Source organism: Salvelinus fontinalis, chromosome 29, assembly GCF_029448725.1.
Source record: "Salvelinus fontinalis isolate EN_2023a chromosome 29, ASM2944872v1, whole genome shotgun sequence".
Classification (NCBI taxonomy): domain Eukaryota; kingdom Metazoa; phylum Chordata; class Actinopteri; order Salmoniformes; family Salmonidae; genus Salvelinus; species Salvelinus fontinalis.
The window spans coordinates 885133-911450 of NC_074693.1; the positions used below are offsets into that span (position 1 = coordinate 885133).

Below are 26318 nucleotides of genomic sequence, written 5' to 3' on the forward strand. Positions count from 1 at the left end.
ACCGAAAGGTTGCAAGTTCAAATCCCCGAGCTGACAAGGTACAAATCTGTCGTTCTGCCCCTGAACAGGCAGTTAACCCACTGTTCCTAGGCCGTCATTGAAAAATAAGAATCTGTTCTTAACTGACTTGCCTAGTTAAATATAAAAAAGGTACATTTGTAAGTCGCTCTGGATAAGAGCGTCTGCTAAATGACTTAAATGTAAAACTGACTTGCCTAGTTAAGTTAAATAAATAAAGGTTACACACACACAAGTAAGGTTTCTGTTCATTTGTTCAGTTGTTTCTCAACCAGGATTTCTATGGAACGCCGTTTGGGTCTTTGCTGTTGGGGTCGACCAATCAGGACCTGAATATGACTATAGTGGAATTTGCGGTTAGCCTTCAAAATAAAAGTATGGCATAATTCTACCATTTGTATTAATTTGCATCACTGTCAATTACATACTTTTATTTTGAAGGCAAACCACAGATTCCACTATTGTGCATAATGCTTATTGTGGCTAGCTTCACAAAACATAACCCGGTCTGGTCAAGCCTCACAAGCCAGATAACGTTAGCTTTGGGCAACAGGGTTAAGTAGCTAGGTAGCGATATATTTTCACAAACTGAAGTTCATTTTCAATAGGCGAACAACAATACTTACAAGGATTCCTAAATCATTGCAAAGAATAATGAAAATGACTGCAGTTTCTACTGGTCATTGTTTTCAGGCTGGTTGTATTGGCGCTAGCTAGGTACCAAGCTAAAGCTAGCTACCACAGAAGTTGCGGTCAAACAAATTATGCTTTATTAACAATAACAGTATTGTATTAACACATAGCTGTTTTGTTTGTTTGCAGACTTTTGTTGTACAGCTTTAACACAGTGCTACTGTATATTTTTTGACACGCAAAGACCCAAACGGCGTTCCATAGTATGTCGTGAAGCTAACAGCAGTGACGCTATTACTGTGTAACTCCGGTAGGACAACATCTGAAAAATAGGGCACTAGTGTGTACCGGTGCTCGACCAGTCGGCGAAAGCCAACACCACCCACGACAGAGAATGGTTGATTGTCAAGGGCAATGAATTCCATTTTCTTGGCGTTATGGATTTCGACCTCTGAGTTGTTACTCTTTCAAATGACTGCTCGACATGTTGACGGCTCGATCCACATGTCAGACACTGTGGGCTAGTTCAGGAATGCTGTGTTGCACATATAGAGCAACATTTTACGTGGCGTCATTACGTCATGTACCTACGTTATATAGGTATGCACGTCAGCTTTGACATCTGTTTAGCACATCGGCGTTAAACTAGACATCGGTCAGATACCGATGTTGGCATTTTTAGCTAATATCGTCCGATTCCGATATGTTCACCGATATATCGTGCATCCCTAGAGAATATAATACTGAGCTCTGTCTTTACCGGCCAAATATATCACATTTCTGCTCAAAAGACAAACATCAGCTACAAAACATTCAACTACTACAGGTCTACCTCTATGGACAGTGTTGCAGGTGGATCTAAACTACTACAGGTCTACCTCTATGGACAGTGTTGCAGGACAGTGTTGCAGGTGGATCTAAACTACTACAGGTCTACCTCTATGGACAGTGTTGCAGGTGGATCTAAACTACTACAGGTCTACCTCTATGGACAGTGTTGCAGGTAGATCTAAACTACTACAGGTCTACCTCTATGGACAGTGTTGCAGGTGGATCTAAACTACTACAGGTCTACCTCTATGGACAGTGTTGCAGGTAGATCTAAACTACTACAGGTCTACCTCTATGGACAGTGTTACAGGTGGATCTAAACTACTACAGGTCTACCTCTATGGACAGTGTTACAGGTGGATCTAAACTACTACAGGTCTACCTCTATGGACAGTGTTACAGGTGGATCTAAACTACTACAGGTCTACCTCTATGGACAGTGTTGCAGGTAGATCTAAACTACTACAGGTCTACCTCTATGGACAGTGTTGCAGGTAGATCTAAACTACTACAGGTCTACCTCTATGGACAGTGTTGCAGGACAGTGTTGCAGGTGGATCTAAACTACTACAGGTCTACCTCTATGGACAGTGTTGCAGGTAGATCTAAACTACTACAGGTCTACCTCTATGGACAGTGTTGCAGGACAGTGTTGCAGGTGGATCTAAACTACTACAGGTCTACCTCTATGGACAGTGTTGCAGGTAGATCTAAACTACTACAGGTCTACCTCTATGGACAGTGTTGCAGGACAGTGTTGCAGGTGGATCTAAACTACTACAGGTCGACCTCTACGACCTGAACTGCAATGTCCATACTGTGAAACGCCTAAGACAACGCTACAGGGAGACAGGACGGATAGCTGATCGTCCTCGCAGTGGCAGACCATGTGTAACAACACCTGCAGCGGATCGGTACAGGATGGCAACAACAACTGCCCGAGTTACACCAGGAACGCACAATCCCTCCATCAGTGTCAGACTGTCCGCAATAGGCTGAGAGAGGCTGGACTGAGGGCTTGTAGGCCTGTTTTAAGGCAGGTTCTCACCAGACATCACCGTCAACAAAGTCGCCTATGGGCACAAACCCACCGTTGCTGGACCAGACAGGACTGGCAAAAAGTGCTCTTCACTGACGAGTCACGGTTTTGTCTCACCAGGGGTGATGGTCGGATTCGCACTTATCGTCGAAAAAATGAGCGTTACACCAAGGCCTGTACTCTGGAGCGGGATCGATTTGGAGGTGGAGGGTCCGTCATGGTCTGGGGCGGTGTGTCACAGCATCATCTGACTGAGCTTGTTGTCATTGCCTGCAATCTCAACGCTGTGCGTTACAGGGAAGACATCCTCCTCCCTCATGTGGTACCCTTCCTGCAGGCTCATCCTGACAATGCCACCAGCAATGCTGCTCGTTCTGTACGTGATTTCCTACAAGACAGGAATGTCAGTGTTCTGCCATGGCCAGCGAAGAGCCCGGATCTCAATCCCATTGAGCACGTCTGGGACCTGTTGGATCAGAGGGTGAGGGCTAGGGCAATTCCCCCCAGAAATGTCTGGGAACTTGCAGGTGCCTTGGTGGAAGAGTGGGGTAACATCTTACAGCAAGAACAGGCAAATCTGTTGCAGTCCATGAGGAGGAGATGCAATGCAGTACTTAATGCAGCTGGTGGCCACACCAGATACTGACTGTTACTTTTGATTTTGACTCCCCCTTTGTTCAGGGACACATTATTCCATTTCTGTCAGTCACATGTCTGTGGAACTTTTTCAGTTTATGTCTCAGTTGAGGAATCTTGTTATGTTCATACAAATATTTACACATGTTAAGTTTGATGAAAATAAACGCAGTTGACAGTGAGAGGACGTTTCTTTCTTTTTGTGCCGATTTAGCAGGTTTTCCTACTTACAAAGCATGTTGAGGTCTGTAATCTTTATCATAGGTACACTTCAACTGTGAGAGACGGAATCTAAAACAAAAATCCAGAAAATCACATTGTACGATTTTTAAGTAATTAAATGGGGAGTGTATTTGGGGAGTTTCTCCCATTCTTCTCTACAGATCCTCAAGCTCTGTCAGCTTGGATGGGGAGCATCGCTGCACAGCTATTTTCAGGCCAGAGATGTTCAATCGGGTTCAAGTCCGTGCTCTGGCTGGGCCATTCCAGGACATTAAAAGACTTGTCCCGAAGCCACTACTGCGTTGTCTTGGCTGTGCGCTCAGGGTCATTGTCCTGTTGGAAGGTGTACATTCGCCCCAGTCTGAGGACCTGAGCGCTCTGGAGCAGGTTTTCATCAAGGATTACTCTGTACTTTGCTCCGTTCATCTTTCCCTTGATCCTGACTAGTCTCCCAGTCCCTGCCGCTGAAAAACATCCCCACAGCATGATGCTGCCACCACGCTTCACCGTCGGGATGGTGCCAGGTGTCCTCCAGACGTGACGCTTGGCATTCAGGCCAAAGAGTTCAATCTTGGTTTCATCAGAATAGAGAATATTTTTTCTCATTGACAGAGTTCTTTAGGTGCTTTTTTGGCAAACTCCAAGCGGGCTGTCATGTGCCTTTTACTGAGGAGTGGCTTCCATCTGACCACTCTACCGTAAAGGCCTGATTGGTGGAGTGCTGCAGAGATGGTTGTCCTTGTAGAAGGTTCTCCCATCTCCACAGAGGAAATCTAGAGCTCTGTCAGAGTGACCATCAGGTTCTTGGTCACCTCCCCGACCTAGTCCCCTGGCCAAACTGAGTAATCGGGGGAGAAGCTCTAGAGTCTTGGTGGTTCCAAACGTCTTCCGTTTAAGAATAATGGAGGCCACTGTGTTCTTGGAGCCCTTCAATGCTGCAGACTTTATTTGTTTTAGATTTTACAAGATTTGCAAAAAAAATTCTCAAAACCTGTTTTCATTTTGTCATTATGGGGTATTGTGTGCAGATTCACTTAAATTCCATTTTCCTCATCAATTTTAGAATAAGCCTGTAACGTAACAAAACGTGGACAAAGCCAAGGTGTCCAAATATTTTCCGAAGGCACTGTAGGCTAGCTGTACGTATATCGAGTTGAACGTTTTCACCAAATAAGCTTTGTTGTACAATTAAATATCAAATACACTGCATTTCAAACTACAATAATCTAATGAATGCAGGTCTTGGTAAATTATATCTAGGCTAAATATAAGACTTTTACAACCTTAAGACCAACTAATTTAATAATTTTATCAAAATAGTTGTACCTGCTTCTTTTTGCAATAATCAGGTCTTCTATAAAAATTATATTTTGTTTAAATGTAACCAGAACCATTACTAATGTAGTAAATGAACACACGGTCTCATAAACAATCTCTCAAGAACAAGCCCACCTGCTAGTGAGTAGCCAGCTAATATTTAGACTTCAAGTTTAGCCAACTTGGATCAAGGTATAATTTGACGAGCTCTGAATACAACTAACAAAACTAAGCAAAACGGTTGAATTAGGAACCCGACCTCCTGTCCGTCTCCACCCGTTTGAACAGCGTGCTAGCCTGTCCACTTTGTTCACATGCTCAAATCAAGTGACCTACCTTCTCAGAATGAAAACCAGACGCCAATTTCTTATATAATTGTGTCTAATGCTTATTGCAATTTTCTAAAACAGTGGCAGGGGCTTGGTGAGAGTGGCAGGGGGAGGGGTGAGAGTAGCAGGGGTGAGAGTGGCAGGGGGAGGGGTGAGAGTGGCAGGGACTTGGTGAGAATGGCAGAAGCTTGGTGTAAGTGGCAGGGGGAGGGGTTTGGTGTGAGTGGCAGGGGTTTGGTGTGAGTGGCAGCGGGGGGGGTTTGGTGTGAGTGGCAGCGGGGGGGTTTGGTGTGTGGCAGCGGGGGGGGTTTGGTGTGTGGCAGCGGGGGGGGTTTGGTGTGTGGCAGCGGGGGGGGTTTGGTGTGTGGCAGCGGGGGGGGTTTGGTGTGAGTGGCAGCGGGGGGGGGTTTGGTGTGAGTGGCAGCGGGGGGGGTTTGGTGTGAGTGGCAGCGGGGGGGGTTTGGTGTGAGTGGCAGCGGGGGGGGGTTTGGTGTGAGTGGCAGCGGGGGGGGGTTTGGTGTGAGTGGCAGCGGGGGGGGGGTTTGGTGTGAGTGGCAGCGGGGGGGGTTTGGTGTGAGTGGCAGCGGGGGGGGTTTGGTGTGAGTGGCAGCGGGGGGGTTTGGTGTGAGTGGCAGCGGGGGGGGGGGTTTGGTGTGAGTGGCAGCGGGGGGGGGGGTTTGGTGTGAGTGGCAGCGGGGGGGGGGTTTGGTGTGAGTGGCAGCGGGGGGGGCTTGGTGTGAGTGGCAGCGGGGGGGGGCTTGGTGTGAGTGGCAGCGGGGGGGGTTTGGTGTGAGTGGCAGCGGGGGGGGGTTTGGTGTGAGTGGCAGCGGGGGGGGGTTTGGTGTGAGTGGCAGCGGGGGGGGCTTGGTGTGAGTGGCAGCGGGGGGGGGGGCTTGGTGTGAGTGGCAGCGGGGGGGGCTTGGTGTGAGTGGCAGCGGGGGGGGCTTGGTGTGAGTGGCAGCGGGGGGGGCTTGGTGTGAGTGGCAGCGGGGGGGGGGCTTGGTGTGAGTGGCAGCGGGGGGGGGGGCTTGGTGTGAGTGGCAGCGGGGGGGGGGCTTGGTGTGAGTGGCAGCGGGGGGGGGGGCTTGGTGTGAGTGGCAGCGGGGGGGGGGGGGGGCTTGGTGTGAGTGGCAGCGAGGGGGGGGGGGCTTGGTGTGAGTGGCAGCGGGGGGGGGGTTTGGTGTGAGTGGCAGGGGTTTGGTGTGAGTGGCAGCGGAGGGGGTTTGGTGTGAGTGGCAGCGGGGGGGTTTGGTGTGTGGCAGCGGGGGGGGTTTGGTGTGTGGCAGCGGGGGGGGTTTGGTGTGAGTGGCAGCGGGGGGGGGTTTGGTGTGAGTGGCAGCGGGGGGGGGTTTGGTGTGAGTGGCAGCGGGGGGGGTTTGGTGTGAGTGGCAGCGGGGGGGGTTTGGTGTGAGTGGCAGCGGGGGGGGTTTGGTGTGAGTGGCAGCGGGGGGGGTTTGGTGTGAGTGGCAGCGGGGGGGGTTTGGTGTGAGTGGCAGCGGGGGGGGGGGGTTTGGTGTGAGTGGCAGCGGGGGGGGGGGTTTGGTGTGAGTGGCAGCGGGGGGGGGGGTTTGGTGTGAGTGGCAGCGGGGGGGGGTTTGGTGTGAGTGGCAGCGGGGGGGGCTTGGTGTGAGTGGCAGCGGGGGGGGTTTGGTGTGAGTGGCAGCGGGGGGGGGGTTTGGTGTGAGTGGCAGCGGGGGGGGGGTTTGGTGTGAGTGGCAGCGGGGGGGGGGTTTGGTGTGAGTGGCAGCGGGGGGGGGTTTGGTGTGAGTGGCAGCGGGGGGGGCTTGGTGTGAGTGGCAGCGGGGGGGGGGCTTGGTGTGAGTGGCAGCGGGGGGGGCTTGGTGTGAGTGGCAGCGGGGGGGGGCTTGGTGTGAGTGGCAGCGGGGGGGGGGGGGCTTGGTGTGAGTGGCAGCGGGGGGGGGGGCTTGGTGTGAGTGGCAGCGGGGGGGGGGGGCTTGGTGTGAGTGGCAGCGGGGGGGGGGCTTGGTGTGAGTGGCAGCGAGGGGGGGGGGCTTGGTGTGAGTGGCAGCGGGGGGGGGGGGGCTTGGTGTGAGTGGCAGCGGGGGGGGGGGGGGGGCTTGGTGTGAGTGGCAGCGGGGGGGGGGGGGCTTGGTGTGAGTGGCAGCGGGGGGGGGGGCTTGGTGTGAGTGGCAGCGGGGGGGGGGCTTGGTGTGAGTGGCAGCGGGGGGGGGGCTTGGTGTGAGTGGCAGCGGGGGGGGGGGGCTTGGTGTGAGTGGCAGCGGGGGGGGGGGGGGCTTGGTGTGAGTGGCAGCGGGGGGGGGGGGGGGCTTGGTGTGAGTGGCAGCGGGGGGGGCTTGGTGTGAGTGGCAGCGGGGGGGGCTTGGTGTGAGTGGCAGCGGGGGGGGCTTGGTGTGAGTGGCAGCGGGGGGGGCTTGGTGTGAGTGGCAGCGGGGGGGGCTTGGTGTGAGTGGCAGCGGGGGGGGCTTGGTGTGAGTGGCAGCGGGGGGGGCTTGGTGTGAGTGGCAGCGGGGGGGGCTTGGTGTGAGTGGCAGCGGCGGGGGCTTGGTGTGAGTGGCAGCGGGGGGGGCTTGGTGTGAGTGGCAGCGGGGGGGGGGGGGGGGGGTTGGTGTGAGTGGCGGCGGGGGGGGGGGGGGGGGCTTGGTGTGAGTGGCAGCGGGGGGGGGGGGGCTTGGTGTGAGTGGCAGCGGGGGGGCTTGGTGTGAGTGGCAGCGGGGGGGGGGCTTGGTGTGAGTGTAAACAGAGGAAGAAACGAAGTGAGAGGTTTCACTCTCGCCCAAATGTGTTTCTAGGGGCGTATTTTGGTCCTAAGCTTGTCGCCTTTGGGACGACTCCCATTGTTAGGGGGACATGAGCATCTCCTCATTATATTCAGATCTCTGGTGTAAATGGGAAGGTGGACACAGCACAGAAAGAGGGAAGCAGACGAGAGCAAAAAGACATGAGAACATGCGGACACAAACGCTCATAAAAATGATTTTTTTTTAAAGAAAGTGATTCTTACGATATTGGCATTTGGAATATCTCGCAAAAACATAAATTCAAATGAATCATATATATATATATATATATATATATATATATATATATATATATATATATATATATATATGGCCCAACCCTAAAGGAGCATGGGGTGCTCAAAGAGAGAGAAAGACAGACAGGCAGACAGAGACAGGGGGGCAGGTGAAGGTGTATCTACCTTGCAGAGGAGCACATGGAGCATGGGGTGCTCAAACACTGAGTGGCGCTGGAAGTGGTTAACCTGCTGTCCACAGGCGGTGCAGTCTATTCTCTCCTGCAGAGTGGTATCTGGATAAACACAGAGGAAGACCGGGACACAAACATGTTTCGTTTACATCCAATATCAATCCCAAACGGATTGATTTCATTAAACTGGTAACAGTTCTGGATATTAGGCTGTAGGAAGACCCATTCCTTGTCAAAACCTGTTTAAGAAAACGATGGGAGCATTCAGACAGATGAAACAGTTTGCATGTGTTTATCTGACTATGGCACCCTGTTCCCTATATAGTGCACTACTTTAGACCAGGGCCCTATGGCACCCTGTTCCCTATATAGTGCACTACTTAAGACCAGGGCCCTATGGCACCCTATTCCCTATATAGTGCACTACTTTAGACCAGGGCCCTATGGCACCCTATTCCCTATATAGTGCACTACTTTTGACCAGGGCCCTATGGCACCCTATTCCCCATATAGTGCACTACTTTTGACCAGGGCCCTATGGCACCCTATTCCCTATATAGTGCACTACTTTTGACCAGGGCCCTATGGCACCCTGTTCCCTATATAGTGCACTACTTTTGACCAGGGCCCTATGGCACCCTATTCCCTATATAGTGCACTACTTTAGACCAGGGCCCTATGGCACCCTATTCCCTATATAGTGCACTACTTTTGACCAGGGCCCTATGGCACCCTGTTCCCTATATAGTGCACTACTTTTGACCAGGGCCCTATGGCACCCTATTCCCTATATAGTGCACTACTTTAGACCAGGGCCCTATGGCACCCTGTTCCCTATATAGTGCACTACTTTAGACCAGGGCCCTATGGCACCCTATTCCCTATATAGTGCACTACTTTAGACCAGGGCCCTATTCCCTATATAGTGCACTACTTTTGACCAGGGCCCTATGGCACCCTGTTCCCTATATAGTGCACTACTTTAGACCAGGGCCCTATGGCACCCTGTTCCCTATATAGTGCACTACTTTAGACCAGGGCCCTATGGCACCCTATTCCCTATATAGTGCACTACTTTAGACCAGGGCCCTATTCCCTATATAGTGCACTACTTTTGACCAGGGCCCTATGGCACCCTGTTCCCTATATAGTGCACTACTTTAGACCAGGGCCCTATGGCACCCTATTCCCTATATAGTGCACTACTTTAGACCAGGGCCCTATTCCCTATATAGTGCACTACTTTTGACCAGGGCCCTATGGCACCCTATTCCCTATATAGTGCACTACTTTTGACCAGGACCCTATGGCAGCCTATTCCCTATATAGTGCACTACTTTTGACCAGGGCCTTATGGCACCCTATTCCCTATATAGTGCACTACTTTAGACCAGGGCCCTATGGCACCCTATTCCCTATATAGTGCACTTCTTTTGACCAGGGTCCTATGACACCCTATTCCCTATATAGTGCACTACTTTAGACCAGGGCCCTATTCCCTATATAGTGCACTACTTTAGACCAGGGCCCTATTCCCTATATAGTGCACTACTTTTTTCACCACCACATAAACCTTGAACATCAACTCAGAATAGACCAGCAAAAACAGTATTATCCACCTTGAACATCAACTCAGAATAGACCAGCAAAAACATTATCCACAAAGTGTGTAAATGCACCTTCTGGCTCCACAATGATATGAAGAGGCATTAAAGCACATGCTGTCCCCAGGTCGTGGTAGACCTTACCATCTGAGGGGTTGTCAGAGTCCCCATCTTCCTGTCCACTCTGGTCCGAGGCGTCAGACTTATTCCCTCCAGTGTGCTTGGCTGCGACAGCAGGCTTCCTCTTGGTGTGAGAAGAGGAGGGTCTCTCAGTCTCTGCTGAGCTCCCAGGCTGAGGAGTAAACAACAGTCAACATGAGTCTAATGAAAAACCTCAGAATAGACCCTGAGTGATCGTCCTGTTATCTGCTACAGAAGCTACAGACCGGCTATGTACCAAATGGCACCCTATCTAGTGCACTACTTTTAACCAGCTCTGGTAAGACATTAATGGTTTGTTCTCAGGTGGATACATTTGAAAAAGTGAGCAGGTAAATAGACAGACAATCTGATGTTGACCTACTTCCTCCTCCATCATCTGGTCTGTAATCGGATGTTGATCTACTTCCTCCTCCTCCTCCTCCCTCATCTGGTCTGTAATCGGAGGCTGACCTACTTCCTCCTCCATCATCTGGTCTGTACATTCAGTTGAGGCCTTACTCATTTTACCTGCCAACAACAAGAAATCCCACTATTAGGTCGGAAATTATACAATTAAAAAGGACGGGGGGGGGTGAAGAGCGGACTTAATTACCATCAGGTTATAGGCTCTTTCCTTTTTGTAAGTAAAAGTTAAATCAGGAGCAAAACAGCCTGATCTTAATCAAGCTAGCGGAACGTGTGTCCTAGAAAGGTTCATCAAGATCTAGGGCTTTGTCCCAAATGGCACCCTGTTCCCTATGGGCCCTGACCAAATGTAGTGCACTATTTAGGGAATAGGGTGCGAATTCAGATGCAACACTAGATATAATGTTGGCTGTTAGAAACTAAGTTCACTAACAAACAGCAAGGCTAGAATCGAAACTATAACTACTGTAACTGTATTCAGTACTGTACTCAAAAAGCAGCCCAGCAGCACCAATGGGGCAGCCCGGCAGCACCAATGGGGCAGCCCGGCAGCACCAATGGAGGAGCCCGGCAGCACCAATGGAGGAGCCCGGCTGCACCAATGGAGGAGCCCGGCTGCACCAATGGAGGAGCCCGGCTGCACCAATGGAGGAGCCCGGCTGCACCAATGGAGGAGCCCGGCTGCACCAATGGAGGAGCCCGGCTGCACCAATGGAGGAGCCCGGCTGCACCAATGGGGCAGCCCGGCTGCACCAATGGGGCAGCCCGGCTGCACCAATGGGGCAGCCCGGCAGCACCAATGGGGCAGCCCGGCAGCACCAATGGGGCAGCCCGGCAGCACCAATGGGGCAGCCCGGCAGCACCAATGGGGCAGCCCGGCAGCACCAATGGGGCAGCCCGGCAGCACCAATGGGGCAGCCCGGCAGCACCAATGGGGCAGCCCGGCAGCACCAATGGGGCAGCCCGGCAGCACCAATGGGGCAGCCCGGCAGCACCAATGGGGCAGCCCGGCAGCACCAATGGGGCAGCCCGGCAGCACCAATGGGGCAGCCCGGCAGCACCAATGGGGCAGCCCGGCAGCACCAATGGGGCAGCCCGGCAGCACCAATGGGGCAGCCCGGCAGCACCAATGGGGCAGCCCGGCAGCACCAATGGGGCAGCCCGGCAGCACCAATGGGGCAGCCCGGCAGCACCAATGGGGCAGCCCGGCAGCACCAATGGGGCAGCCCGGCAGCACCAATGGGGCAGCCCGGCAGCACCAATGGGGCAGCCCGGCAGCACCAATGGGGCAGCCCGGCAGCACCAATGGGGCAGCCCGGCAGCACCAATGGGGCAGCCCGGCAGCACCAATGGGGCAGCCCGGCAGCACCAATGGGGCAGCCCGGCAGCACCAATGGGGCAGCCCGGCAGCACCAATGGGGCAGCCCAGCAGCACCAATGGGGCAGCCCAGCAGCACCAATGGGGCAGCCCAGCAGCACCAATGGGGCAGCCCAGCAGCACTAATGGGAGTTTGAGTGGAACTTTGGCTCTATTGGACATGGGACCTAAATAACCCAGATTAGCTAGGCCTACTGTTTCAAAAAAATAAATAGTAATAAATCATGCTTCCGCCATTATAAAAACAATGTGAACATGCGAAATTATCAACCATGAGCAGTAACTAGATAGTTCAAATCAAATGTTATTTGTCACATGCCTTCGTGAACAACAGGTGTAGACTACCAGTGAAATGCTTGGTAAACAACAGGTGTAGACTAACAGTGAAATACTTCGTAAACAACAGGTGTAGACTAACAGTGAAATGCTTGGTAAACAACAGGTGTAGACTAACAGTGAAATGCTTCATAAACAACAGGTGTAGACTACCAGTGAAATACTTCGTAAACAACAGGTGTAGACTACCAGTGAAATGCTTGGTAAACAACAGGTGTAGACTACCAGTGAAATGCTTGGTAAACAACAGGTGTAGACTACCAGTGAAATGCTTGGTAAACAACAGGTGGAGACTACCAGTGAAATGCTTGGTAAACAACAGGTGTAGACTACCAGTGAAATGCTTGGTAAACAACAGGTGTAGACTACCAGTGAAATACTTCGTAAACAACAGGTGTAGACTACCAGTGAAATGCTTGGTAAACAACAGGTGTAGACTACCAGTGAAATGCTTGGTAAACAACAGGTGTAGACTACCAGTGAAATGCTTCATAAACAACAGGTGGAGACTACCAGTGAAATGCTTGGTAAACAACAGGTGTAGACTACCAGTGAAATGCTTGGTAAACAACAGGTGTAGACTAACAGTGAAATGCTTGGTAAACAACAGGTGTAGACTAACAGTGAAATGCTTGGTAAACAACAGGTGTAGACTAACAGTGAAATGCTTGGTAAACAACAGGTGTAGACTAACAGTGAAATGCTTGGTAAACAACAGGTGTAGACTAACAGTGAAATGCTTGGTAAACAACAGGTGTAGACTAACAGTGAAATGCTTGGTAAACAACAGGTGTAGACTAACAGTGAAATGCTTAGTAAACAACAGGTGTAGACTAACAGTGAAATGCTTGGTAAACAACAGGTGTAGACTACCAGTGAAATGCTTCATGAACAACAGGTGTAGACTACCAGTGAAATGCTTCATAAACAACAGGTGGAGACTACCAGTGAAATGCTTAGTAAACAACAGGTGTAGACTAACAGTGAAATGCTTGGTAAACAACAGGTGTAGACTAACAGTGAAATGCTTGGTAAACAACAGGTGTAGACTAACAGTGAAATGCTTGGTAAACAACAGGTGTAGACTACCAGTGAAATGCTTAGTAAACAACAGGTGTAGACTAACAGTGAAATGCTTAGTAAACAACAGGTGTAGACTAACAGTGAAATGCTTGGTAAACAACAGGTGTAGACTACCAGTAAAATGCTTGGTAAACAGGTGTAGACTACCAGTGAAATGCTTCATAAACAACAGGTGGAGACTAACAGTGAAATGCTGACTGACGGTCGTTCCCAACAATACTGACCTGACTATATACACAGAGTACCAGTACTGAGTCAATGAGTAACCTGACTATATACACAGAGTACCAGTACTGAGTCAATGCGTAACCTGGCTATATACACAGAGTACCAGTACTGAGTCAATGAGTAACCTGACTATATACACAGAGTACCAGTACTGAGTCAATGAGTAACCTGACCAAATACACAGAGTACCAGTACTGAGTCAATGAGTAACCTGACCAAATACACAGAGTACCAGTACTGAGTCAATGAGTAACCTGACTATATACACAGAGTACCAGTACTGAGTCAATGAGTAACCTGACTATATACACAGAGTACCAGAACTGAGTCAATGAGTAACCTGACTAAATACACAGAGTACCAGTACTGAGTCAATGAGTAACCTGGCTATATACACAGAGTACCAGTACTGAGTCAATGAGTAACCTGGCTATATACACAGAGTACCAGTACTGAGTCAATGAGTAACCTGACTATATACACAGAGTACCAGTACTGAGTCAATGAGTAACCTGGCTATATACACAGAGTACCAGTACTGAGTCAATGAGTAACCTGACTATATACACAGAGTACCAGTACTGAGTCAATGAGTAACCTGGCTATATACACAGAGTACCAGTACTGAGTCAATGAGTAACCTGGCTATATACACAGAGTACCAGTACTGAGTCAATGAGTAACCTGACTAAATACACAGAGTACCAGTACTGAGTCAATGAGTAACCTGACTATATACACAGAGTACCAGTACTGAGTCAATGAGTAACCTGACTATATACACAGAGTACCAGTACTGAGTCAATGAGTAACCTGACTATATACACAGAGTACCAGTACTGAGTCAATGAGTAACCTGACTATATACACAGAGTACCAGTACTGAGTCAATGAGTAACCTGACTATATACACAGAGTACCAGTACTGAGTCAATGAGTAACCTGACTATATACACAGAGTACCAGTACTGAGTAACCTGACTATATACACAGAGTACCAGTACTGAGTAACCTGACTATATACACAGAGTACCAGTACTGAGTCAATGAGTAACCTGACTAAATACACAGAGTACCAGTACTGAGTCAATGAGTAACCTGACTATATACACAGAGTACCAGTACTGAGTCAATGAGTAACCTGACTATATACACAGAGTACCAGTACTGAGTCAATGAGTAACCTGACTATATACACAGAGTACCAGTACTGAGTCAATGAGTAACCTGACTATATACACAGAGTACCAGTACTGAGTAACCTGACTATATACACAGAGTACCAGTACTGAGTAACCTGACTATATACACAGAGTACCAGTACTGAGTAACCTGACTATATACACAGAGTACCAGTACTGAGTAACCTGACTATATACACAGAGTACCAGTACTGAGTAACCTGACTATATACACAGAGTACCAGTACTGAGTAACCTGACTATATACACAGAGTACCAGTACTGAGTAACCTGACTATATACACAGAGTACCAGTACTGAGTAACCTGACTATATACACAGAGTACCAGTACTGAGTCAATGAGTAACCTGACTATATACACAGAGTACCAGTACTGAGTCAATGAGTAACTAGACTATATACACAGAGTACCAGTACTGAGTCAATGAGTAACCTGACTATATACACAGAGTACCAGTACTGAGTCAATGAGTAACCTGACTATATACACAGAGTACCAGTACTGAGTCAATGAGTAACCTGACTATATACACAGAGTACCAGTACTGAGTCAATGAGTAACCTGGCTATATACACAGAGTACCAGTACTGAGTCAATGAGTAACCTGACTATATACACAGAGTACCAGAACTGAGTCAATGAGTAACCTGACTAAATACACAGAGTACCAGTACTGAGTCAATGAGTAACCTGGCTATATACACAGAGTACCAGTACTGAGTCAATGAGTAACCTGGCTATATACACAGAGTACCAGTACTGAGTCAATGAGTAACCTGACTATATACACAGAGTACCAGTACTGAGTCAATGAGTAACCTGACTATATACACAGAGTACCAGTACCGAGTCAATAAGTAACCTGGCTATATACACAGAGTACCAGTACTGAGTCAATGAGTAACCTGACTATATACACAGAGTACCAGTACTGAGTCAATGAGTAACCTGACTATATACACAGAGTACCAGTACTGAGTCAATGAGTAACTAGACTATATACACAGAGTACCAGTACTGAGTCAATGAGTAACCTGACTATATACACAGAGTACCAGTACTGAGTCAATGAGTAACCTGACTATATACACAGAGTACCAGTACTGAGTCAATGAGTAACCTGACTATATACACAGAGTACCAGTACTGAGTCAATGAGTAACCTGACTATATACACAGAGTACCAGTAGTGAGTCAATGAGTAACCTGACTATATACACAGAGTACCAGTACTGAGTCAATGAGTAACCTGACTAAATACACAGAGTACCAGTACTGAGTCAATGAGTAACCTGACTATATACACAGAGTACCAGTAGTGAGTCAATGAGTAACCTGACTAAATACACAGAGTACCAGTACTGAGTCAATGAGTAACCTGACTATATACACAGAGTACCAGTACTGAGTCAATGAGTAACCTGACTATATACACAGAGTACCAGTACTGAGTCAATGAGTAACCTGGATATATACACAGAGTACCAGTACTGAGTCAATGAGTAACCTGACTATATACACAGAGTACCAGTACTGAGTCAATGAGTAACCTGACTAAATACACAGAGTACCAGTACTGAGTCAATGAGTAACCTGACTAAATACACAGAGTACCAGTACTGAGTCAATGAGTAACCTGGCTAAATACACAGAGTACCAGTACTGAGTCAATGAGTAACCTGACTAAATACACAGAGTACCAGTACTGAGTCAATGAGTAACCTGACTAAATACACAGAGTACCAGTACTGAGTCAATGAGTAACCTGACTATATACACAGAGTACCAGTACTGAGTCAATGAGTAACCTGACTATATACACAGAGTACCAGTACTGAGTCAATGAGTAACCTGACTAAATACACAGAGTACCAGTACTGAGTCAATGAGTAACCTGACTATATACACAGAGTACCAGTACTGAGTCAATGAGTAACCTGACCAAATACACAGAGTACCAGTACTGAGTCAATGAGTAACCTGGATATATACAGAGTACCAGTACTGAGTCAATGAGTAACCTGACTATATACACAGAGTACCAGTACTGAGTCAATGAGTAACCTGACTATATACACAGAGTACCAGTACTGAGTCAATGAGTAACCTGACTATATACACAGAGTACCAGTACTGAGTCAATGAGTAACCTGACTATATACACAGAGTACCAGTACTGAGTCAATGAGTAACCTGGATATATACACAGAGTACCAGTACTGAGTCAATGAGTAACCTGACTATATACACAGAGTACCAGTACTGAGTCAATGAGTAACCTGACTAAATACACAGAGTGCCAGTACTGAGTCAATGAGTAACCTGACTAAATACACAGAGTACCAGTACTGAGTCAATGAGTAACCTGGATATATACACAGAGTACCAGTACTGAGTCAATGAGTAACCTGACTATATACACAGAGTACCAGTACTGAGTCAATGAGTAACCTGACTATATACACAGAGTACCAGTACTAAGTCAATGAGTAACCTGACTATATACACAGAGTACCAGTACTGAGTCAATGAGTAACCTGACTATATACACAGAGTACCAGTACTGAGTCATATAGTACCAGTACTGAGTCAATGAGTAACCTGACTATATACACAGAGTACCAGTACTGAGTCAATGAGTAACCTGACTAAATACACAGAGTACCAGTACTGAGTCAATGAGTAACCTGACTATATACACAGAGTACCAGTACTGAGTCATATAGTACCAGTACTGAGTCAATGAGTAACCTGACTATATACACAGAGTACCAGTACTGAGTCAATGAGTAACCTGGCTATATACACAGAGTACCAGTACTGAGTCAATGAGTAACCTGACTATATACACAGAGTACCAGTACTGAGTCAATGAGTAACTAGACTATATACACAGAGTACCAGTACTGAGTCAATGAGTAACCTGACTATATACACAGAGTACCAGTACTGAGTCAATGAGTAACCTGACTATATACACAGAGTACCAGTACTGAGTCAATGAGTAACCTGACTATATACACAGAGTACCAGTACTGAGTCAATGAGTAACCTGACTATATACACAGAGTACCAGTACTGAGTCAATGAGTAACCTGACTATATACACAGAGTACCAGTACTGAGTCAATGAGTAACCTGACTAAATACACAGAGTACCAGTACTGAGTCAATGAGTAACCTGACTATATACACAGAGTACCAGTACTGAGTCAATGAGTAACCTGACTAAATACACAGAGTACCAGTACTGAGTCAATGAGTAACCTGACTATATACACAGAGTACCAGTACTGAGTCAATGAGTAACCTGACTATATACACAGAGTACCAGTACTGAGTCAATGAGTAACCTGGATATATACACAGAGTACCAGTACTGAGTCAATGAGTAACCTGACTATATACACAGAGTACCAGTACTGAGTCAATGAGTAACCTGACTAAATACACAGAGTACCAGTACTGAGTCAATGAGTAACCTGACTAAATACACAGAGTACCAGTACTGAGTCAATGAGTAACCTGGCTAAATACACAGAGTACCAGTACTGAGTCAATGAGTAACCTGACTAAATACACAGAGTACCAGTACTGAGTCAATGAGTAACCTGACTAAATACACAGAGTACCAGTACCGAGTCAATGAGTAACCTGGATATATACACAGAGTACCAGTACTGAGTCAATGAGTAACCTGACCAAATACACAGAGTACCAGTACTGAGTCAATGAGTAACCTGACTAAATACACAGAGTACCAGTACTGAGTCAATGAGTAACTAGACTATATACACAGAGTACCAGTACTGAGTCAATGAGTAACTAGACTATATACACAGAGTACCAGTACTGAGTCAATGAGTAACCTGGCTATATACACATTGTACCAGTACTGAGTCAATGAGTAACCTGACTATATACACAGAGTACCAGTACTGAGTCAATGAGTAACCTGACCAAATACACAGAGTACCAGTACTGAGTCAATGAGTAACCTGACTATATACACAGAGTACCAGTACTGAGTCAATGAGTAACCTGACTAAATACACAGAGTACCAGTACTGAGTCAATGAGTAACCTGACTATATACACAGAGTACCAGTACTGAGTCAATGAGTAACCTGACTATATACACAGAGTACCAGTACTGAGTCAATGAGTAACCTGACTAAATACACAGAGTACCAGTACTGAGTCAATGAGTAACCTGGATATATACAGAGTACCAGTACTGAGTCAATGAGTAACCTGACTATATACACAGAGTACCAGTACTGAGTCAATGAGTAACCTGACTATATACACAGAGTACCAGTACTGAGTCAATGAGTAACCTGACTATATACACAGAGTACCAGTACTGAGTCAATGAGTAACCTGACTATATACACAGAGTACCAGTACTGAGTCAATGAGTAACCTGGATATATACACAGAGTACCAGTACTGAGTCAATGAGTAACCTGACTATATACACAGAGTACCAGTACTGAGTCAATGAGTAACCTGACTAAATACACAGAGTTCCAGTACTGAGTCAATGAGTAACCTGACTAAATACACAGAGTACCAGTACTGAGTCAATGAGTAACCTGGATATATACACAGAGTACCAGTACTGAGTCAATGAGTAACCTGACTATATACACAGAGTACCAGTACTGAGTCAATGAGTAACCTGACTATATACACAGAGTACCAGTAGTGAGTCAATGAGTAACCTGACTATATACACAGAGTACCAGTACTGAGTCAATGAGTAACCTGACTATATACACAGAGTACCAGTACTGAGTCAATGAGTAACCTGACCAAATACACAGAGTACCAGTACTGAGTCAATGAGTAACCTGACTATATACACAGAGTACCAGTACTGAGTCAATGAGTAACCTGACTAAATACACAGAGTACCAGTACTGAGTCAATGAGTAACCTGACTAAATACACAGAGTACCAGTACTGAGTCAATGAGTAACCTGACTATATACACAGAGTACCAGTACTGAGTCAATGAGTAACCTGACTAAATACACAGAGTACCAGTACTGAGTCAATGAGTAACCTGACTAAATACACAGAGTACCAGTACTGAGTCAATGAGTAACCTGACTATATACACAGAGTACCAGTACTGAGTCATATAGTACCAGTACTGAGTCAATGAGTAACCTGACTATATACACAGAGTACCAGTACTGAGTCAATGAGTAACCTGACTAAATACACAGAGTACCAGTACTGAGTCAATGAGTAACCTGACTATATACACAGAGTACCAGTACTGAGTCAATGAGTAACCTGGCTATATACACAGAGTACCAGTACTGAGTCAATGAGTAACCTGACTATATACACAGAGTACCAGTACTGAGTCAATGAGTAACCTGACTATATACACAGAGTACCAGTACTGAGTCATATAGTACCAGTACTGAGTCAATGAGTAACCTGACTATATACACAGAGTACCAGTACTGAGTCAATGAGTAACCTGACTAAATACACAGAGTACCAGTACTGAGTCAATGAGTAACCTGACTATATACACAGAGTACCAGTACTGAGTCATATAGTACCAGTACTGAGTCAATGAGTAACCTGACTATATACACAGAGTACCAGTACTGAGTCAATGAGTAACCTGGCTATATACACAGAGTACCAGTACTGAGTCAATGAGTAACCTGACTATATACACAGAGTACCAGTACTGAGTCAATGAGTAACTAGACTATATACACAGAGTACCAGTACTGAGTCAATGAGTAACTAGACTATATACACAGAGTACCAGTACTGAGTCAATGAGTAACCTGACTATATACACAGAGTACCAGTACTGAGTCAATGAGTAACCTGACTAAATACACAGAGTACCAGTACTGAGTCAATGAGTAACCTGGATATATACAGAGTACCAGTACTGAGTCAATGAGTAACCTGACTATATACACAGAGTACCAGTACTGAGTCAATGAGTAACCTGACTATATACACAGAGTACCAGTACTGAGTCAATGAGTAACCTGACTATATACACAGAGTACCAGTACTGAGTCAATGAGTAACCTGACTAAATACACAGAGTACCAGTACTGAGTCAATGAGTAACCTGACTATATACACAGAGTACCAGTACTGAGTCAATGAGTAACCTGACTAAATACACAGAGTACCAGTACTGAGTCAATGAGTAACCTGACTAAATACACAGAGTACCAGTACTGAGTCAATGAGTAACCTGACTAAATACACAGAGTACCAGTACTGAGTCAATGAGTAACCTGGATATATACACAGAGTACCAGTACTGAGTCAATGAGTAACCTGACCAAATACACAGAGTACCAGTACTGAGTCAATGAGTAACCTGACTAAATACACAGAGTACCAGTACTGAGTCAATGAGTAACTAGACTATATACACAGAGTACCAGTACTGAGTCAATGAGTAACTAGACTATATACACAGAGTACCAGTACTGAGTCAATGAGTAACCTGGCTATATACACATTGTACCAGTACTGAGTCAATGAGTAACCTGACCATATACACAGAGTACCAGTACTGAGTCAATGAGTAACCTGACCAAATACACAGAGTACCAGTACTGAGTCAATGAGTAACCTGACTAAATACACAGAGTACCAGTACTGAGTCAATGAGTAACCTGACTATATACACAGAGTACCAGTACTGAGTCAATGAGTAACCTGACTATATACACAGAGTACCAGTACTGAGTCAATGAGTAACCTGACTAAATACACAGAGTACCAGTACTGAGTCAATGAGTAACCTGGATATATACAGAGTACCAGTACTGAGTCAATGAGTAACCTGACTATATACACAGAGTACCAGTACTGAGTCAATGAGTAACCTGACTATATACACAGAGTACCAGTACTGAGTCAATGAGTAACCTGACTATATACACAGAGTACCAGTACTGAGTCAATGAGTAACCTGACTATATACACAGAGTACCAGTACTGAGTCAATGAGTAACCTGGATATATACACAGAGTACCAGTACTGAGTCAATGAGTAACCTGACTATATACACAGAGTACCAGTACTGAGTCAATGAGTAACCTGACTAAATACACAGAGTGCCAGTACTGAGTCAATGAGTAACCTGACTAAATACACAGAGTACCAGTACTGAGTCAATGAGTAACCTGGATATATACAGAGTACCAGTACTGAGTCAATGAGTAACCTGACTATATACACAGAGTACCAGTACTGAGTCAATGAGTAACCTGACTATATACACAGAGTACCAGTACTGAGTCAATGAGTAACCTGACTAAATACACAGAGTACCAGTACTGAGTCAATGAGTAACCTGACTGTTCCACTGGATGTCATAAGGTGAATGCACCAATTTGTAAGTCGCTCTGGATAAGAGCGTCTGCTAAATGACTTAAATGTAAATGTAAATGAGTAACCTGACTATATACACAGAGTACCAGTACTGAGTCAATGAGTAACCTGACTATATACACAGAGTACCAGTACTGAGTCAATGAGTAACCTGACTATATACACAGAGTACCAGTACTGAGTCAATGAGTAACCTGACTAAATACACAGAGTACCAGTACTGAGTCAATGAGTAACCTGACTATATACACAGAGTACCAGTACTGAGTCAATGAGTAACCTGACTAAATACACAGAGTACCAGTACTGAGTCAATGAGTAACCTGACTATATACACAGAGTACCAGTACTGAGTCAATGAGTAACCTGACTATATACACAGAGTACCAGTACTGAGTCAATGAGTAACCTGGATATATACACAGAGTACCAGTACTGAGTCAATGAGTAACCTGACTATATACACAGAGTACCAGTACTGAGTCAATGAGTAACCTGACTAAATACACAGAGTACCAGTACTGAGTCAATGAGTAACCTGACTAAATACACAGAGTACCAGTACTGAGTCAATGAGTAACCTGGCTAAATACACAGAGTACCAGTACTGAGTCAATGAGTAACCTGACTAAATACACAGAGTACCAGTACTGAGTCAATGAGTAACCTGACTAAATACACAGAGTACCAGTACTGAGTCAATGAGTAACCTGACTATATACACAGAGTACCAGTACTGAGTCAATGAGTAACCTGACTATATACACAGAGTACCAGTACCGAGTCAATGAGTAACCTGACTATATACACAGAGTACCAGTACTGAGTCAATGAGTAACCTGGCTATATACACAGAGTACCAGTACTGAGTCAATGAGTAACCTGACTATATACACAGAGTACCAGTACTGAGTCAATGAGTAACCTGGATATATACACAGAGTACCAGTACTGAGTCAATGAGTAACCTGACTATATACACAGAGTACCAGTACTGAGTCAATGAGTAACCTGACTAAATACACAGAGTACCAGTACTGAGTCAATGAGTAACCTGACTATATACACAGAGTACCAGTACTGAGTCAATGAGTAACCTGACTATATACACAGAGTACCAGTACTGAGTCAATGAGTAACCTGACTATATACACAGAGTACCAGTACTGAGTCAATGAGTAACCTGACTATATACACAGAGTACCAGTACTGAGTCAATAAGTAACCTGACCAAATACACAGAGTACCAGTACTGAGTCAATGAGTAACCTGACTATATACACAGAGTACCAGTACTGAGTCAATGAGTAACCTGACTATATACACAGAGTACCAGTACTGAGTCAATAAGTAACCTGACCAAATACACAGAGTACCAGTACTGAGTCAATGAGTAACCTGACCAAATACACAGAGTACCAGTACTGAGTCAATGTGCAGGAGTACGAGGTAATAACATTTCAAGGTAAAATAACAACCCAATGTTTATATCCCTGGACAAATGAGCTATCAACAGCTAGCTAGCTACATTTCCATAAATGTTTCAGGCTTTTCGACCTGTCCCAAATGATTATGTTTGGTTCAGAGTTGGTTTTGATATTTCAACCTGCATGTCCTGATCTCCTCTGGTGCGGGGTGACAACATCAACATGCGGACGATGTCTCATGCGGAAGCGCATGTTAGACCGCTGCACCACTCAGGATCCCAAAACAGAACAATAAAGTGACTGATGAACAGTAGCCTACGTGATTTTTTTAACTATTCGTATTATTACTAAAGCCAGCTAATGTCAGGTCACTATTTGAGCTAAAAATGCAGTTACAACAGCTCGTCGTAAAGAAAAAAGCCCCGTGTGTGAGCTACCTAAAGGTTTAACTCCAGCCATTATCTAGCCATGTTTATTGGCATTCTGCGTCATCATAGATTCTGTTGAGCATCCCCAGAATATATCGGTTTCCTGTCTGGCGCGAATAAACTAACTAACATGGACCGTGTCTGCTACAATGGATGTTTTCTGACATGCACAGAGTACACAGAAATCAGGCGAGCTGGAAGAAAAACGTAATACAAAAACAGGGCCTCATCCCATCAAAGGTGAACTAACTAACTCTGTGCACTAAGTCAGCCTGACAGCTATCAAAACCACATTTTATTTGTCACATGCACCGAATTACAACGGTTTAGACCCTTACCGCGAAATGCTTACTTACGAACCCTTAACCAACAATGCCGTTTTAAGAAAATAAGACTTAAGAAAATATATACTAAATAAACCACCCCAAAAAGCTAAACAATAAAACAACAAGAACGCGGTGATATACAAGGTGTACCGGTATAGAGTCAATGTGCGGGGTACAGGTTAGTTGACGTTAACAAACATGATTTATTTCACCTTTATTTAACCAGGTAGGCTAGTTGAGAACACCTTTATTTAACCAGGTAGGCTAGTTGAGAACAAATTATCATTTACAACTGCGACCTGGCCAAGATAAAACTAAGCAGTGCGACACAAACAACAACAGAGTTACACATGGAATAAACAAGCATACAAGTCAATAACACAATAGAAAACAGTGTGATCAAACTGTATATACAAAAATCCAACATCACTGCAGTATGTCAATATTTCAGACATCAGATTCCGGGCAACCCTGCAATACCGTTTCATGCATGGTCCAGTGCATTCAGAGGCATGCAACGTAATGCATGTATCAGTCTATCCCCCTCGCCAGAATAAATGTCAGATCTCACATTAGTTAGCATGCTAGGTAGCTGCAGCTAGTTTATACATTCCCGGGCAAAACACAGGTGGAATTCGACCGCACACGCTGAAATGATTTGTGCTACAACGTTTACCATTTCAAAAAGACTCACTTAGTAATAGTGTTTGAGTTAGCTAGCTAGGTTATAAATCCTCCATTAAAACAGCAGTAGCCTTTTTCATACTGTAGCTAGCTACGTTGGTACCATGGGAAACTGTTCCGGCTCCGCTGTGTAACACCGGAACATAGCTAGCTAACTAGCCTAGCCCAGAGCATCACTGCAAAGCTGCTAACGTTAGGCACTGCTTTGAGGAAAAGTTAATACCTACTGTACTCTTTTGTCATTTCTTGAATGACTTTGGCACGTCGTCCCGGAGATGCAAAACTGATAATTCTCAGTCATTTCTATTTTAGAAAAATGTTAGAATATTGAAGCAACCCTTTCAGTGAAGACAAAGCAAAGGCGCCATTTTACCGGATGGCTTGAGACGCACTAAAATGGCGCGTTTAGCTCAAATCCTATCTGTTATCCTATTGGTTGTTGAGTCAGGAAATTGTGGCTGATTGGCCAAATCGTTTTGAGCATTCCCATAGGTTTAGAATTTATTGTGAACCGTAATCTCTCAATCTACTGGCGATTTTTTTTGTGTTCCACCTCTTTGCTCTGGTTTTTATTTTTGATTCATTCACATTGTACAATGGAAATGCCACATGGAAGTGCCAATATTTTCTCTGATAATCTGAGCCTCCCATAGAGGCAGGCTGCATTCTGGTCTGTCTTGAATTCTAAACTCTATTGTGCTAGACTCTAAGCTTTAGTCTATTGCGCTGCCAAACATATTCCCCACTCAGAGCCTGGCCTGTCCCCTCAGGTAGGTCTACGTATTCCCCACTCAGAGCCTGGCCTGTCCCCTCAGGTAGGCCTACGTATTCCCCACTCAGAGCCTGTCCTGTCCCCTCAGGTAGGCCTACATATTCCCCACTCAGAGCCTGGCCTGTCCCCTCAGGTAGGCCTACGTATTCCCCACTCAGAGCCTGTCCTGTCCCCTCAGGTAGACCTACGTATTCCCCACTCAGAGCCTGGCCTGTCCCCTCAGGTAGGCCTACGTATTCCCCACTCAGAGCCTGGCCTGTCCCCCCAGGTAGGCCTACGTATTCCCCACTCAGAGCCTGTCCTGTCCCCTCAGGTAGGCCTATGTATTCCCCACTCAGAGCCTATCCTGTCCCCTCAGGTAGGCCTACGTATTCCCCACTCAGAGCCTATCCTGTCCCCTCAGGTAGGCCTAAATATTCCCCACTCAGAGCCTGGCCTGTCCCCTCAGGTAGTCCTACTAAAAGTATGTTATAAAACCAGGACACACTATTATAAGGGATGCTTGGAAAGCCTAAAAACCTACACTGGATTAGCAACCAACCACACTGAGCTCAATGTCCATTCAAAATAAAATGCATTGAGTTTGCAGAGTCTGAACAATTTTTATTGCAGATTTGAGATTCTGGCCTCCAGAGTAGTGCAGTTGTCTAAGGCACTGCATCGCA

The 26318-nt window shown here is 46.1% G+C and overlaps 1 protein-coding gene across 6 annotated transcripts in view; it reads right to left on the reverse strand.

Annotated features, from left to right (window-relative positions):
* The window catches only part of LOC129827311 (transcriptional regulator ATRX-like), a 63093-nt gene extending 37820 nt beyond the window's left edge, over positions 1–25273 (reverse strand). For 5 of the 6 annotated variants that reach the window (XM_055888041.1, XM_055888042.1, XM_055888040.1 and 2 more), the window contains exons 1-4: positions 25109–25273; positions 10342–10487; positions 9963–10110; positions 8207–8316 (exon numbers count right to left, since the gene is read on the reverse strand). In XM_055888041.1, coding sequence (XP_055744016.1) covers positions 8207–8316; positions 9963–10110; positions 10342–10487; positions 25109–25124 — 420 coding nt within the window. In that variant the 5' untranslated portion in view covers positions 25125–25273. Of the gene's footprint in view, positions 1–8206; positions 8317–9962; positions 10111–10341; positions 10488–25104 lie in introns of all 6 variants that reach the window. The other variant, XM_055888039.1, reaches the window with a different exon arrangement.
* Positions 25274–26318: the final 1045 nt, after the last annotated feature.